Source organism: Tamandua tetradactyla, chromosome 23, assembly GCF_023851605.1.
Source record: "Tamandua tetradactyla isolate mTamTet1 chromosome 23, mTamTet1.pri, whole genome shotgun sequence".
Classification (NCBI taxonomy): Eukaryota; Metazoa; Chordata; class Mammalia; order Pilosa; family Myrmecophagidae; genus Tamandua; species Tamandua tetradactyla.
This window is the reverse complement of record NC_135349.1, coordinates 17,846,721-17,861,706: the sequence shown is the minus strand read 5'-3', so window position 1 is coordinate 17,861,706 and position 14,986 is coordinate 17,846,721. Positions and strand designations below refer to the sequence as shown.

Genomic DNA, 14,986 nt, shown 5'->3' with positions numbered 1-14,986 from the left:
CTATTTTTTTGGTATAGCTATGCTGCAGCACTCCATTTCTGGGTCTTAGGTGTCACAGAGCTACTCACAGTTCGGGGGAAATATCTGCTGATACACATATTAGTGTCTCAGAATCTAGAAATACACTTAGAATGTCAAACTAAGTGTAGCTGCTACCATCTAAGTATTTTCTGAGAGAGACTTTAACATATTTGTTCTTTTGCTTTTGGCTTGTTTTGCACAGCACATTGTCCTAAAGATTTATTCAGTTTAGTTTGTGCCCCTTGGTGACTGTTCTAGTTTGCTGGCTGCTGGAATGCAATATACCAGAAACGGAATGGCTTTTAAAAAGGGGAATTTAATAAGTTGCTAGTTTACAGTTTTAAGGCCGAGGAAATGTCCCAGTTAAAACAAGTATATAGAAATGTCCAATCAAAGGCATCCAGGGAACGATACCTTGGTTCAAGAAGGCCAATGAAGTTCAGGGTTTCTCTCTCAGGTGGAAGGGCACATGGTAAACACAGTCATAGCTTCTCTTTCATATGAAAAGGCACATGGTGAACACAGTCAGGGTTTCTCTCTCATCTGGAAGGACACATGGCGAACGTGGTGTCATCTGCTAGCTTCCTCTCCTGGCTTCCTGTTTCATGAGGCTCCCCGGGAGGCATTTTCCTTCTTCCTCTCCAAAGGTTGCTGGCTGTTGGACTCTGCTTCTTATGGCGATGTCATTCTGCTTTGCTCTCTCTGAACCTTCCTTTCTCCAAAATGTTTCCTCTTTTATAGGATTCTAGTTAACTAATCAAGACCCACCCTAATGCATGGAGACACGTTTCCACATAATCCATTTTAACAACCAGTCTTGATCACTCAAGATCACATCAAGATGTGACTCCCTAAGTCACATCTCCAGGGAGATGATCTAATTACAGTTTCAAACATACAATACTGAATAGGTATTAGAAGAAATGGTTGCCTTTACAAAATGGGATTAGGATTAAAACATGGCTTTTCTAGGGTACATACATCCTTTCAAACAAGCACAATGGCCTTCCTTTTTGTAGCCACACCATATTCCGTCTTATAAATGTATCAGAATTCACCATTTTGCTTCTCAGTCATTGTACCTTTGGCTTCCTCTATTGGGCATTATAGATAATGTCCAAAGTCACAAGCCATGTTTTACAGTATCCTCACTTGGTTGTACAGTCAGCAGCTCTCTCTGACTGTTTTAAACAATTTTCGTTGGTCCATAGAGACAACTAACTGACAAACACAGTCTCACAAATATCAAATCAGAACTATCTCTTATCAGTTGTCCCTCTCTCCCAATTAGTTGCACCTGGTAGTATTGTGGTCCCAGTACTCTTTTGATTAGTTTTACAATTTCTATCTTTTCACTTTAAACCTACACATGTCTTTGAATTTAATGAGAGTATTTTGTAAACAGCATATAGTTGGGTCATGGTTTTAATCCATACTGCTGGTTTCTGCCTTTTGACTGGTGAGTTTAATCTATTTACATGTTGAGTAACTACTGATAAAGCAGGACGTTCTTGTACCATTTTGCTATTTGGGTTTTGTAAATCTTATACCTTTTTTTGTCTCTCACTTCTTTGTTTAATTCCTACCATCATATTTGTTTTATTTTTGATAGAATACTATTTTTAGTCTCTTCTCATTTCTGTCTGTATGTATTTTTCAGATATTTTCTTCTTGGTTACTATGGAATTTAACTTCCTGAATCTGTAACAATTACGTTTGAAATGATTCCAACTTAATTTCGTAACAAACAAACCCTTTTTATACCCCCCATCCCCCTACCTTTTTGTTTTATTGCTTCAAATTATTTCTTTATACACTGTATGCCCCAAACCATTGATTTATTACTACTTTTTATGTATTTGTATTTTAGAACTTGTATTTAGTTAAAAGTGAAGTTAAATACCAAAAAATGCAAAATAATAGTACAGGCATTTTAAATTATCCATGGTTACCTTTATCATAAATCTTTATTTCTTTATGCCTCTTTGATCCATTATCTAGTATCATTTCCTTTCAGTTTAAGGAAACCCCTTTAGCATTGCTTGTAGAGTAGAGATAGTGGTGATGAACTCCCTCAGCTTTTGTTTATCTGGGACTGTCTTAATCTCTCCTTAATTTTTAAGACAGTCTTGCTGGGTATAAAATTCTTGGTTGGCAAGTGTTTTCTTTTAACACTTTAAATATTTTCCCCACTACCTTCTGGACTCCATGGTTTCTGATGAGAAATTGGCATTTAATTTTATTTAGGATCCCTTGTACTTAACACATTACTTTCATTTTGTAGCTTTCATTATACTCACTTTGTACTTGACGTTTGACAGTTTGACTACTATGTGTTTGGGTATGGTTCTCTTTGAGATTATCCCATTTAGTATTTGTTGGGCTTCTTGAATGTGTATATTCATGTCTTTTGTTAAATTTGGGAAGCTTTCTGATATTATTTCTTTGAATATTCTTTCTTCCCCTTTATCTCTTAACCTTCTCATATGTGTACATTGGTACTCTTGATGTTTCCCACAGGTGTGCCAGGCTCTGTTTACTTTATTTTATTCTTTTTTTTTTCTGTTCCTCATTCTGAATCATTTCAAGTGTCATGTCTTTGAGTTTACTGATTCTTTTTTCCGCAAGCTCTAATCTGCTATTGAAACCCCCTATGAATTTTTTTTACTTCTATTATGGTCTTCAGCGCCAGTATTTCTATTTTGTTCCTTTATAAAATTTCTGCGCATTTGTCGATATTCTATACTGTGCATTCATTTTTTCCTGCTATCTTTTAGTTCTTTCTCTGTGTTTTCTTTTATCTCTTTGAGCATATTTAAAATCATTTAAAAATGGTTTTCTGGTATGTCCAAAGCCTGGATGGGCCATTTCCTGTTTCTTTGTGTATCTTGTAATCTTTTGTTCACACAATGAGCTTTTTACTGCTTTAATGTGTTAACTCTGGGATTTCATCCCTTTTTTGTCTATTCCTTAAGATATAAACTTAAGTAGTGTTATGATAGATATTTCCTTGAGTGCCAGAAGCTAACAAAATTTTTAAAAGAACTATATAAAAATACCTTTCACTGCCTTTACATGTTGTCTCTGCATTGTCTGGTGTTCTCCTTCAGTATTTAGCCTCTCTATCAACATCTTCCTAAGGTAGAAGTGAAATTCAGTATCCTCTCTGTCCTTTCTGAACCTGTGTCATGTCCTGGATTTCTGTTCTCTCATTGTTTTAGGAATTTTCCCATTCACAAGAATCCAAATGTCCCCTCTGCTCTATATGAAATAGTCTTCCCCACTTCCTAAGTGCCCTGTTGTATCTTTTAAAGCCAGTAATCCTTTTTCTCCAGGCTGCTTTGACCTAAATGTTTCTTTTTCTGCTTTAGCTGTCTGTAAGTTGCTTCTGCCTACAGGCTAAGTTCTTAGAGGGAACCAGTGATGAGTTTCTTGGCTTAGTATTTCAGATTGCTATTTGATAAATTGACACTGACATACAGACACCCCAGTATGTGCATAGGAGTTTACTCTGTTCCTTCCAGAGCATAGAATGTGCTGGGGAAGTGATGGAGATGGGTCAGCAAGGTGCCCTGAGCTTCTTCTACCACTTTTACACCTCCATTTTCTTGATTTGGCAGTCATTCCAGTTACTATACCCCTTTAACTGTTTTCTAGAGTTTTCAGGAAGATGGTGTTCCCAGTATTTGCTAGTTGTTCAAAGATTATGTGGGAGAACAGGACCCTTGAGCATCTAATGCCACTCTGTTTGTCAACTGGAAGTCCTCACTGCTATTATTTAATTGGCTAATAGAATTAGACAAGATGAAGAAATATCTTCCCATTACAGGGCTTTTGTAAATTTTTCTTTTTGCATGAAATGTCTTCATTTTACCTGGTTCCTACTTATTTTTCAGATCTTAGCCTAAACATCATTATTTTACAGAGGCTGTTAATGTTATTTTTTTAAATATTGTTTATCTTTTTCCCAGTTAGAAAAGTAACATATGTTGGTAAATGCAAATTTGAGAAGTAAAGTACAGTCAGTTCTTGTTATTCACCATAGTTATATTCTATAAAGTAGCCACAAATACTAAATCTGCAAAAACTGAACCCCCTTGCCCCTAGGGAAATACAGGGTTAGGTTCCTTCAAACCTCTGGTCACACTTGTGGTAACTGATCAATGCATAACCCTGTTTTTGTCTAAAGACACCTTATGTAAGATATGTGGCTGATTCATTAACATTGAAGTCACAGCTTGTAGCAGTAGAACCCATGCATGAATGAAGCTTATCTGTCACGTATTTTCTTTGTAAGGCACATCACAGCCTTCTTGCGCTTAGTAACAGTAGACCAAACTTTACCACTATGTGTGGTGACCAACAACAAGCAAAAAAATATGTAATATATGGTGCTAAATGTATCACAAAAGAACACTTGTTTGCAGTATGAGAGTTGAAATAAGATGGCAGTGTGTTGCCTTGTTTGACCTTTGCTGGGCATCAGATGAACTCAAAATTTTCACCTCTCTTTGCATGTCCGTGGATGTCTGCAGATGACTGTGAAAGCGCTGCAGGTATTGACTTTGGGGACACAAATAAATTTTAGTGAGTGAACAAATTCTTGAATATAGAATCCGTGAATAATGAGGTTTGATTGTATAAAGAAACCACAACAATTCATAATCTCACTGTTCAAGGATATTGAGTTCTGAATCTTTGATGTATTTTCTTGTGTGTTTCCAAGTACAATTTGTTGTCTTTGATATTCCATTTTTGTCTTTTTTAGACCATCTGTTCGGTTCTACAGATCTTACTATTAATGTTTATGTAGTATCAAGTATATTTTTGGAGTTTTATAAATATGCTTTAGTCTCTAGTAGAGCATCTTTCCCCTCATTACTCTGGCCTGGCAGTTTTATTTTTGGTTCATTTGGATGATGTTGAATAATTTTTTTTTTAAGGAAAGAAATAACAAGTGATATGTTATTTTTTGTGTATCCCTGCATGTACAAACATGGCTTGTAATGTGAATGATAACTTGGCTGGTTATAGAATGTTTGGGATAAAACATATTGTCCTCAAGGTTCTGTTGCCTTTTCCCATTGTTTTCTAGTGTTTAACGTTGTGGAGATATCTAAGGCCAGCTTTATCTGTTTTGAAGCCTGCAGATTTGTTTCTTTTATACTGCTTGAAGTTTCCAGGATGTGTCCAGATTGGGTCTGTTGTTATTTGTTTGGTTGAAATGTAGGTTCTTACATCCATAGACTGGTCTTTTTTCCTAGTTCAAGAAAGTTTTCTTCTTTGATACTTGTAGTATAGTTTTACTTTCTTCAGCCAAAATGTTTTTTATTATTTTAGGGCAAATCTTGATTCTCTGTCCTCATACTATCTTCTGCTGTCTTTTCTCTTCCTTGTTTACTTTCTTACATAGTTTCTGCATAGTTAGTTCAACACTGTATTGCTGCAAATTATTTTAATTTATGCTTTTTTCCCCTTTGCAGTCTTTTCATACACCAGCTAATTTTCTTTGAATCTCAATCTCTTCTCACCTTATGCACCTTGTTGCAGCTATATGGCGCAGTGCCTGGCACAATGGTAATACGTGCTCAAACATAAATTTTATGAGTGACTAAAGGAATGAATACATGAGTAAACAAAGACCAGTTCTTGTTTGGTATATGCTCCTGAGGCTACTAGAATATTTTTCTAAGAATCTGTTATTATTTTTTATTGATATATATTATATATTCACATGCCATGTAATCATCCAAAGTCTACAATCAGTGGTTCACAGTATCATCATTTAGCTGTGCATTTATCATCAAATTTAAAAAATTATTTAAATTGATATATTATATATAGAATATGATTAGTTTTAAAAATTATTTTTATTGATATATATTATATATAGAATGTGTTTTTTTAAAAAAAAGTTATATTGTGATATACAGACTTATGTAGACCCCACAAGTGTCCAGTTTCAGAATATTGCTCTTACTGCAGAAAGTTCTCTCATGCCCACTTGAAGTTAAAGTACAGCTTCTACCCCCTGCTTTCTGTCTCTATATGTGCCTGTTCTAGACATTTCATATAAATATATATTGATGTTTCTTCTCATTTTAAAAGAGAGTGGATGGGAGAGGAAACAAAAAACATTGGATGTACTTTTATTCTTGTTTTTATATTTGTTTGGTTCTCTAGGGATTGTCTTCCTGTCTGTATAGCTTAGTGGTCAGCCAGTGCTTAGAGACAGGTTGTGCTCAACCATCTTGAGCCAGTAAGACTTTTGTCTACCTCCAGTGGATATCTGTGTAAGTAAGGGAGCACATTGAAAAGTTCAAGCTATTTTCATATATGCCCTTACTTTTAATTTCCATTCAGTTCTTTCATTTCTACTCTGTGGGTGAGTGTAGTTTCACATTATGCTAGTTTGCCTCAACCAGGACTACAACCTCAGGCTCATAGATCCTCCTTGCTCACTACTGTAGATCAGCACTTCAAGTGAAAACATGGCTGGGCATGTGTGTTATTTACCATTCCTAATTTTGTGAGCTTCTTTCAGTCCTCACATCAAAGCAGTTTGCTCTGCCCTACAGAAGCTCTGCATGTATCCAATAGTGGTGGGTAGTGGGAGTAAGTAGCCTTAGACAAGAACGCCACAGACTCACTCACTCTGCTCAGTGTTCAACAGTTTCTCAAGCACGAATGATACTCGGATGGTTTTATTCCTTTGTTCAATTTCCAGAGCACTGAAAAGGTTGTTTTTATCCATTATAATTGGGTAAAAGAGAAGATTTGCCTATAGCTGGAAGTCCTGCCTTTCAGAATGTATTGTTTTTCACTTCCCCATGGTATACTTGCCCTCTGAGAATTCAGGGTTAAGATTTTTTCTCTGGATGTAGTCTGATTTCTCTCTACTTCTCAATATGTACCCATGTTCCATCTAACCTACCAGTTCCACTATTACAGCTGCATGCCCCTATTTTTCCATGTCTATGTCTTTAGTTATAGCATATCTTTAGTTTAAAATCCTCTGTGCTTCCAAATCTTATCTGTGCTTCCGAGCTCACAGGCACTTACACATACAATGTTCTTTACATTCTAGGTGCCAGCTCTCCTGAGCTAATTCTTGTTACCTAATTGTGACACTTTCTATCATGTCATTGTGCTTTTGTATATAAGCCCTATTGCTTAAATCTCTCCCTCTTTTTCCATAAAAACTTTATTTGGTCACTCATGTAGACTTAGGTGCTTCTTTTCCTGTGTTCCCATTGTGTATTTCTATTACAGCACTGATCCCATTTTATTGTCATTGTTTGTAGATCTCTTTGTCCATGAGACTTTGTTTCCTGAGAGTAGGGACCATTGCTGTCCTTTTCAGTGTTTATACTCAGCCATGCCTAACTACCTCACCTGCAGGATCTAAATAAATAATTTGTAGGATGAATAAAATGAATCTGCGTTAAACATTTGGATGCTGTGTGTTTCTTCTGTAACCTCTCTTTGTAGTAGGATGTGGAGTCAATGATTTCTTGGGGATGAAACAAACAAATATCAGAGGTCAACCTTGGGGTGAACTCTAAACATGCTTAGGCATATTAAATGCTTGACTCATTTATAGCAGTGGTTTTATTTCTTTTTCTAATCTGTGCCAGGTACATAGCTTCAGAATTGTTACATTAAGAAAAGCTGCTTCTGATTTTAAATCCAAATTTTGGTTGGTAGCATTTGTGTATACTTATGTTCTAAGTATATTAAAACATTCAAGATTTCAGTTTCTTTCTAGGTGAAATATAATGGTGATAACTGGTGTTATGTGTTAGTAATTTTAACATGATGATAAAATAACTTTCTCCTTTTCCCACTAGATGTTCATCAACTTCCTGAAGTAAAATCTCCATGGCCTGAACATTCTTTGAAAATCATTTAGAGGAAAATATCTTTTTAATAACAGGATTACCACAACAAGATGGTTGGAAAACTGAAGCAGAACTTATTATTGGCATGTCTGGTGATTAGTTCTGTGACTGTGTTTTACTTGGGCCAGCATGCCATGGAATGCCATCACCGAATAGAGGAACATAGCCAGCCAGTCAAATTAGAGAGCACAAAGACCACTGTGCGAACTGTCCTTGACGTCAAAGCCAACAAAACCTTTGCCTATCACAAAGATATGCCTTTAATATTTATTGGAGGTGTGCCACGGAGTGGAACCACACTCATGAGGGCCATGTTAGATGCACATCCTGACATTCGCTGTGGAGAAGAAACCAGGGTCATTCCCCGAATCCTGGCTCTGAAGCAGATGTGGTCACGGTCAAGTAAGGAGAAGATCCGCTTGGATGAGGCTGGTGTCACCGATGAAGTGCTGGATTCTGCTATGCAAGCCTTTTTGTTAGAAGTAATTGTTAAGCATGGGGAGCCAGCCCCTTATTTGTGTAACAAAGATCCTTTTGCCCTGAAATCCTTAACTTACCTTGCCAGGTTATTCCCCAATGCCAAATTTCTTCTAATGGTCCGAGATGGCCGGGCTTCAGTACATTCAATGATTTCTCGAAAAGTTACAATAGCTGGATTTGACCTGAACAGCTATAGAGACTGTTTGATCAAGTGGAATCGTGCCATAGAGACCATGTATAACCAGTGTATGGAAGTTAGTTATAAAAAATGCATGTTAGTTCACTATGAACAACTCGTCTTACATCCTGAACGGTGGATGAGAACTCTCTTAAAGTTCCTCCATATTCCATGGAATCACTCAGTATTACACCATGAAGAGATGATTGGGAAAGCTGGGGGAGTGTCTCTGTCAAAGTGAGTAGAAGTTTTAGTTTTTATTTTGACCCTATATTTAGCTTACAAAGATCTTTGTATACATATGAACACCAAAGACCTTTTCTGGAGAAGATATATAACTTCATTGATTTTTGTTGTTGTTGTTGTTGTTATTGTTGTTAGTTCTCTAGCAGTTTATTATAGACCCTTTCATGTATTTAATCCATATGTTCATTTGTGTATTCTGATCCTTTTTGTTTGTTTGATGGATGTAAATCTAATTTTATAGGTAATGAAAGGCCTTTTCCATTGACCTCAAGCCTTAAAATTCATCGTTCAATTTTAGTGGCTTCTGATTTCTATTTTCTAGGTATTTTTGTTAATAAGGATAGTAGGCTTTTCTAGTGGATAGTGGTTTAAGGTTAATTTCAGTAAGTGCACCTACCATATTGGTGAGCACATACTGAGTTCCAGACATTTAGAAAGTTTTACTGATAGAGGAAAATGCAGGCATTTTATAATCCTTTTCCTTCATATTACAAACGAGAAGACAGTTATCACAGAAGAATTAAAGTGATTTGCTCAAATTTAGATGGCAAAGCCAAAATTAGAATCCATTCCTTGGTCTCAGTGGGCTAGTGGTTTTTTTTGATGGCATTTTACTACATATAATACTTCTTTTGTCATCTGAATGAAACATTTTCTCTTAATTTTTGCCAAAGACTAGGAATTCTCTGGAATTTAGAAGCCTAACCCATAGAAAGTGATCCTTAAATTCAAATACCTCTAGAATCAGTGTATTTTGCTACCTTTCTTAAGAAGTGAGGACTAGGGTGCCCTGACATGATCTGGATAATCTGACTTGTTACTTAAATACCTTGAAGTGAGATATAAAACTACTGTTAAATTCAATAGCATCTTCGTCATGAAGAAAAGCTGGATATAATTAAATTTTATTTATCATTTTACAATTATAAAATTAATATATACCACCTGTAAAAAAAGAAAAGCTGTGTAGTTCCTGTGTGTGTTGTGCTTGCTCCCACCAAGAAATATCTTCTTTATTTTATTTTCAGTGGGAGGAACTGTAAATATTGATTCCTAATATAGATGATCTCAAAGGAATAGCTGACTGCCAGTATCTAGCTTTTAGTTTTTGATTATTTATGAAGTGTTAGGTGTCATCACTCCAGTGGCTCTAGATTATTTTCATTGTTTCAAGCAGAATTTTATCTGTAGCTACTGTCATCATTGCTTATTGTTCTTTCCAGTTAATAGTCTATAACTAATTTCTAATCATCTGTATTTCTAAGTAAGCACTTCACTTTTTGTGCTTGTATATTGGCCCAGAGGCTCTCATCCTAGTTCTTTTAATATAAAAGAACCTATCAGACCCTCAGCTCTCTAAGTAGGCATTAAAGAGAAATGCTCAGGTTAAATTTTGGTGGAAATCAGGAAAAGAACGTTTTATACTTACTATATTTAAAGCAAATATAAAGACCAGGGAAATTCATAGAAATTTTTTATTAATGAATTTTAGAACAGAAAGAGACCTTATTTAATAATTTAGGTATAGAATAGAGGCTTATATAGGTTCTGTGATTTGACAAGTTACTGGCAGAACCATAACTAGTCCCTTCTGATACTTATTCCAAGACTCTCTTCACCTTATGCTTTTTAAATTAAGCTATATCATATATATAGTAATTGCCCAAATATTTAGTTTATAGCTTGATGAATTTTTACACCTTTGTAATCACCATCCGTATCAAAATATACAAAGTTACCAACACCCCAACAGGCTCCTTTGTGTCCCTTTTCAGGCAGTAACCTCCCAACCCCAAGAGAACCACTCTTTGGACATCTGAGACTGTAGATTAGTTTTACTTGTTTTTAGACTTTTTTTTTTTTTTTAACAGGGCCAGGCACCAGAAATCGAACCTGGGTCTCTGGCATGACAAGTGAGAATTGTCACTGAGCCGCCGTCGCAACGCCCTAGTTTTGCTTGTTTTTGAACTTCGTATAGTGGAATTAGGAATATTTATTCTTCTGTGCCTAGGTCCATTCATTCAACATTATGTTTGAATTCATTTGTGTTATTGTAAATAGCAATACTTTATTTTATTTCCATTGTTGTATAATACTCAAATGTACAAATACGTCATAATTTATCCATTCTATTAATGGACATTTGAGTTGTTTCCAGTTTGGGAGTATTATGGCTAAAGCTGCTAAAATCATTTTTTAAAAATTTTATTGTGGCATTATAACATAAAAGTTCCCATTCTAACCATTTTTTACTGATTTTTTTGGGGGGAGGGTGCATGGTCTGGGAATTGAACCCGGGTCTCCCTCATGGAAGGCGAACATTCTGTCACTGAACCACCCATGCACCCTTATTCTAACCATTTTTAATGCAATTTTATTGAGATGTCATATACCATACAGTCCATCCAAAGTATGAAATCAGTGGTTCACAGTATCATCATATAATTCTACATTCATTAGCATGATAAATTTTAGAGCATTTTCATTACTCCAGAAAAAGAAATAAAAATTAAAAAAGAAAATTCAAACATCCCAAACTCCCTTAGCGCTCCCCCCCCCCCCCCATTATTTATCCCTTGTATTAGTGTGGTACGTTTGTTACTGTTGATGAATATGAACATATTACTGTGAACTGCAGCCCATAATTTGTAACAGGTACATTTTCCTCCAAATATATCTCCATTATTAGGCCTTATTATAGTGTCGAACATTTCTTCTAGTTCATGAAAAAGCTCTTTAATATTTGTACAGTTTATCACAGTCATCATCCACCACAAAATTCACTGTGTTATATACATTCCCATGTTTTAACCTCTAGAGTTCCTTCTGGTGACATATATGACTGTAAACTTCTTTCAACCACATTCACCTACAACTCAGTACTATTAATTTTTTTAAAAACATTTTTAATTGTATAATATCTATACAAAGCAAAGAAAGAAAAAAGCAGTAGTTTTCAAAGCACTCCTCAACAAGTAGTTACAGGACAGATCCCAGAGTTTGTCATGGCTACCATTCCATCATCTCAGGTTTTTCTTTCTAGCTGTTCCAGAGCATTGGAGGCTAGAAGGAATAAATATTTTTTTTATCATCACAATAGACATTTCTTTCTTTTTTGTGAAAAATAACATATATACAAAAAAGCAATAAATTTCAAAGTACAATTAGTTACAGAACAGATTTCAGAGTTCGGTATGGGTTACAGTTATACAATTTTAAGTTTTTACTTCTAGCTGCTCTGAGATACTAGAGACTAAAATAAATATCAACATAATGATTCAGCAATCATATTAGTCTGTTAAATCCTACCTTCTCTGTATAACTCCATATCAACTTTGATCTTTCTCCCACTCTTTAGGGGTATTTGGGCTATGCTCATTCTAACTTTTTCATGTTGGAAAGGGCTGTCAGTAATATGGGGTATGAAGATGGAAGTATCTCATGTTCTGGAAAGGCTGACCCCTCTGCATTTCAGGATTTATCTGGTCCAGGGACCCCTCTGGAGGTTGTAGGTTTGTGGAAAGTTACCCTGGTACATAGAACCTTTGTAGAATATTATATATTGCCCTAGGTATTCTGTAGGATTGGCTGGAGTGGTTTTGGTTGAGGTTTGACAAGTTATGATAGGTAACAATGTCTAACTGAAGTTTGCATAAGAGCATTGTTCTAGTTTGCTAGCTGCCGGAATGCAATATACCAGAAACGGAATGGCTTTTAAAAAGAGAAATTTAATAAGTTGGTAGTTTACAGTTCTAAGGCCGAGAAAATGTCCAAATTAGAACAAGTCTATAGAAATGTCCAATCTAAGGCATCCAGGGAAAGATACCTTGGTTCAAGAAGGCCAGTGAAGTTCAGGGTTTCTCTCTTAAGTTGAAGGGCACGTGGCGAGCACAGTCAGAGTTTCTCTCTCATCTGGAAAGGCGCATGGTGAACATGGTCAGGGTTCCCCTCTCATCTGGAAGGATACATGGTTAATACGGTGTCATCTGCTAGCTTCTTCTCTCCTGGCTTCCGGTTTCATGAAGGTCCCCAGGAGGCATTTTCCTTCTTCATCTCCAAAGGTTGCTGGCTTGTGGACTCTCTGCTTCATGATTCTGCAGCATTCTCTGCTCTCTCCAAATCTCTTTCATTCTCCAAAATGTTTCTTCTTTTGTAGAACTCCAGAAACTTATCAAGACCCACCCAAATGGGTGGAGACATGTTGTCACCTAATCCAGCTTAACAACCACTCATGATTAAATCACATCTGCAGGGAGATGATCTGATTACAGTTTCAAACATACAATATTGAATAGGGATTATTCTGCCTTTATGAAATGGGATTTAGATTAAAACATGGCTTTTTTAGGGGACATACATCCTTTCAAACCAGCACAAGCAACCTCTAGAATAGCCTCTCAACTCTATATGAACTCAGCTGCTGATACCTTATTTATTATACTTCTTTTCCCCCTTTTGATCATGATGGCATTGTTGATCCCATGGCACCAGGGCCAGACTCATGCCTGGGAGTCATTTCCCATGCCACCAGATAGACTTTGACTCTTGGATGTCATATCCCATGTAGTGGGGAGGGCAGTGATTTCACTTGCAGAATTGGGCTTAGAGAAAGTAACATCCTCCAGAACTAGCTGTTAGGCATACCTATAGGTAAGCTAAGCTTCTCCATAAGCTTCACAAGAGCAAACCTCAAGATCAAGGTCTTGGCCTATTGATTTGGGTGTCCCTAATGTTTGACACAGTATCGGGAGTTTCCCCAGTCGTAAAGTTTAGTAGTTCATATTTTTTCTTCCATCCCTCAAGGAAGTTTGCCAATACTTCTTATCTGTTAATGTACTCTGGGATGTATCCAAGCATTACATTAAGCTATACAGAATTAAAGGCCCTCATTCTTATTCTGGGCTCCCTGTGTTTGGATTGTTTAAATGATCTATCCAGACAATTTGAGTTAGATTACGTGCTACAGAAAGTTTAGGTTCTGGACCAAATAAACCTCTCTTCCTTTGGTCTCAAAGAGTAGGTGAGGTTGTAAAATATAGACAGTGTTTTCCTTAACTATGTGTTTTGAATTACCTTAATCCCGACCTGATAGGTTTTGTTATTATCTCTAAGTACCAGTTATACATATATAAAATAACCTCTCAAAATCCAGAAATAATAATTACCACTCTTGACTAAATGTGACTGCTATAAGAGCTTACAATCTAGGCCCCTGTTTTCTTATAAGCATTTTCTAAAGAAGACCATACAATAATCGCGCTTTTGTTTTTGGGTTATTTTGCCTTCCCAAATGTCCCACAGGTTCATTCATAATGTTGCATGCCTCACAACTTCGTTCCTTTCTGTAAAAGCATAATATTAAATCATATGTATATACTGTCGTTCGTCAGTCTGTTTTTCAGGCAGTGCATCATATCCTTCATCTACCTCCATTCATTAGGCATCATGTATAATGTCCAAAGTCAACAGTCCGTCAACACTCTGAATTTTAGATAATTTCATTGTTCCCAATAAACACACCTTCACCAAATAGAAAATCTAAACCTCCCCTTAACTCTTGTCCTTCCCCTCATTATTTACCCCTGGTTTTGCTGTGGTGCTGTTGATATTTTCCTGTTAAACCTAGCCTGTAGAATGCAATAGCAGTTTTCTCCCTATATCCTGAATTTATTACACTCTGTGTACAAGATTGATGCCTTCGAAGTAGTTCATGTGAGAATTTATTTATATTTCTGCTGTTAATAGATGGTACACATGGGTCTATACAACCCCTTTCAGTGATGTTCAGCTTCAGTATGGTAATATTACTTATGGACCCACTAGAAAACTGCCTTCACTTCTATCTATTTCCTTACAGTGGAGTTCCACCCCATTAGCTAACCATTCACCCATCTCTAGCTTCTATGTATCTCTAAGTCCCCTTATTCTATTTTATAAACCTCTGATTTTACCTTTACCGTGGTCGTAAAAGTGAAATCATGCAGTATCTATCCTTTTGTGTCTGGGTTATTTCACCTAGCCTTGTGTCCTCAAGGCTCATCCATCTTGTCATGTGCTTCCGTAGGTCATTTTGTCTTACTGCTGCATAATATTCCATTGTATGTATATACCACATTTTGTTAATCCACTCGTCTGTTAATGGGCAGTTGAATTGTTTCTG

General features: G+C 36.3%; 1 protein-coding gene across 4 annotated transcripts in view; it reads left to right on the top strand.

The window, feature by feature from the left end:
• Positions 1 to 14,986, top strand: part of TPST1 (tyrosylprotein sulfotransferase 1) — a 185,289-nt gene that overhangs the window by 44,718 nt on the left and 125,585 nt on the right. For 2 of the 4 annotated variants that reach the window (XM_077141037.1, XM_077141036.1), the window contains one exon: positions 7,872 to 8,817. In XM_077141037.1, coding sequence (XP_076997152.1) covers positions 7,973 to 8,817 — 845 coding nt within the window. In that variant the 5' untranslated portion in view covers positions 7,872 to 7,972. The other 2 variants (XM_077141039.1, XM_077141040.1) reach the window with 2 other exon arrangements.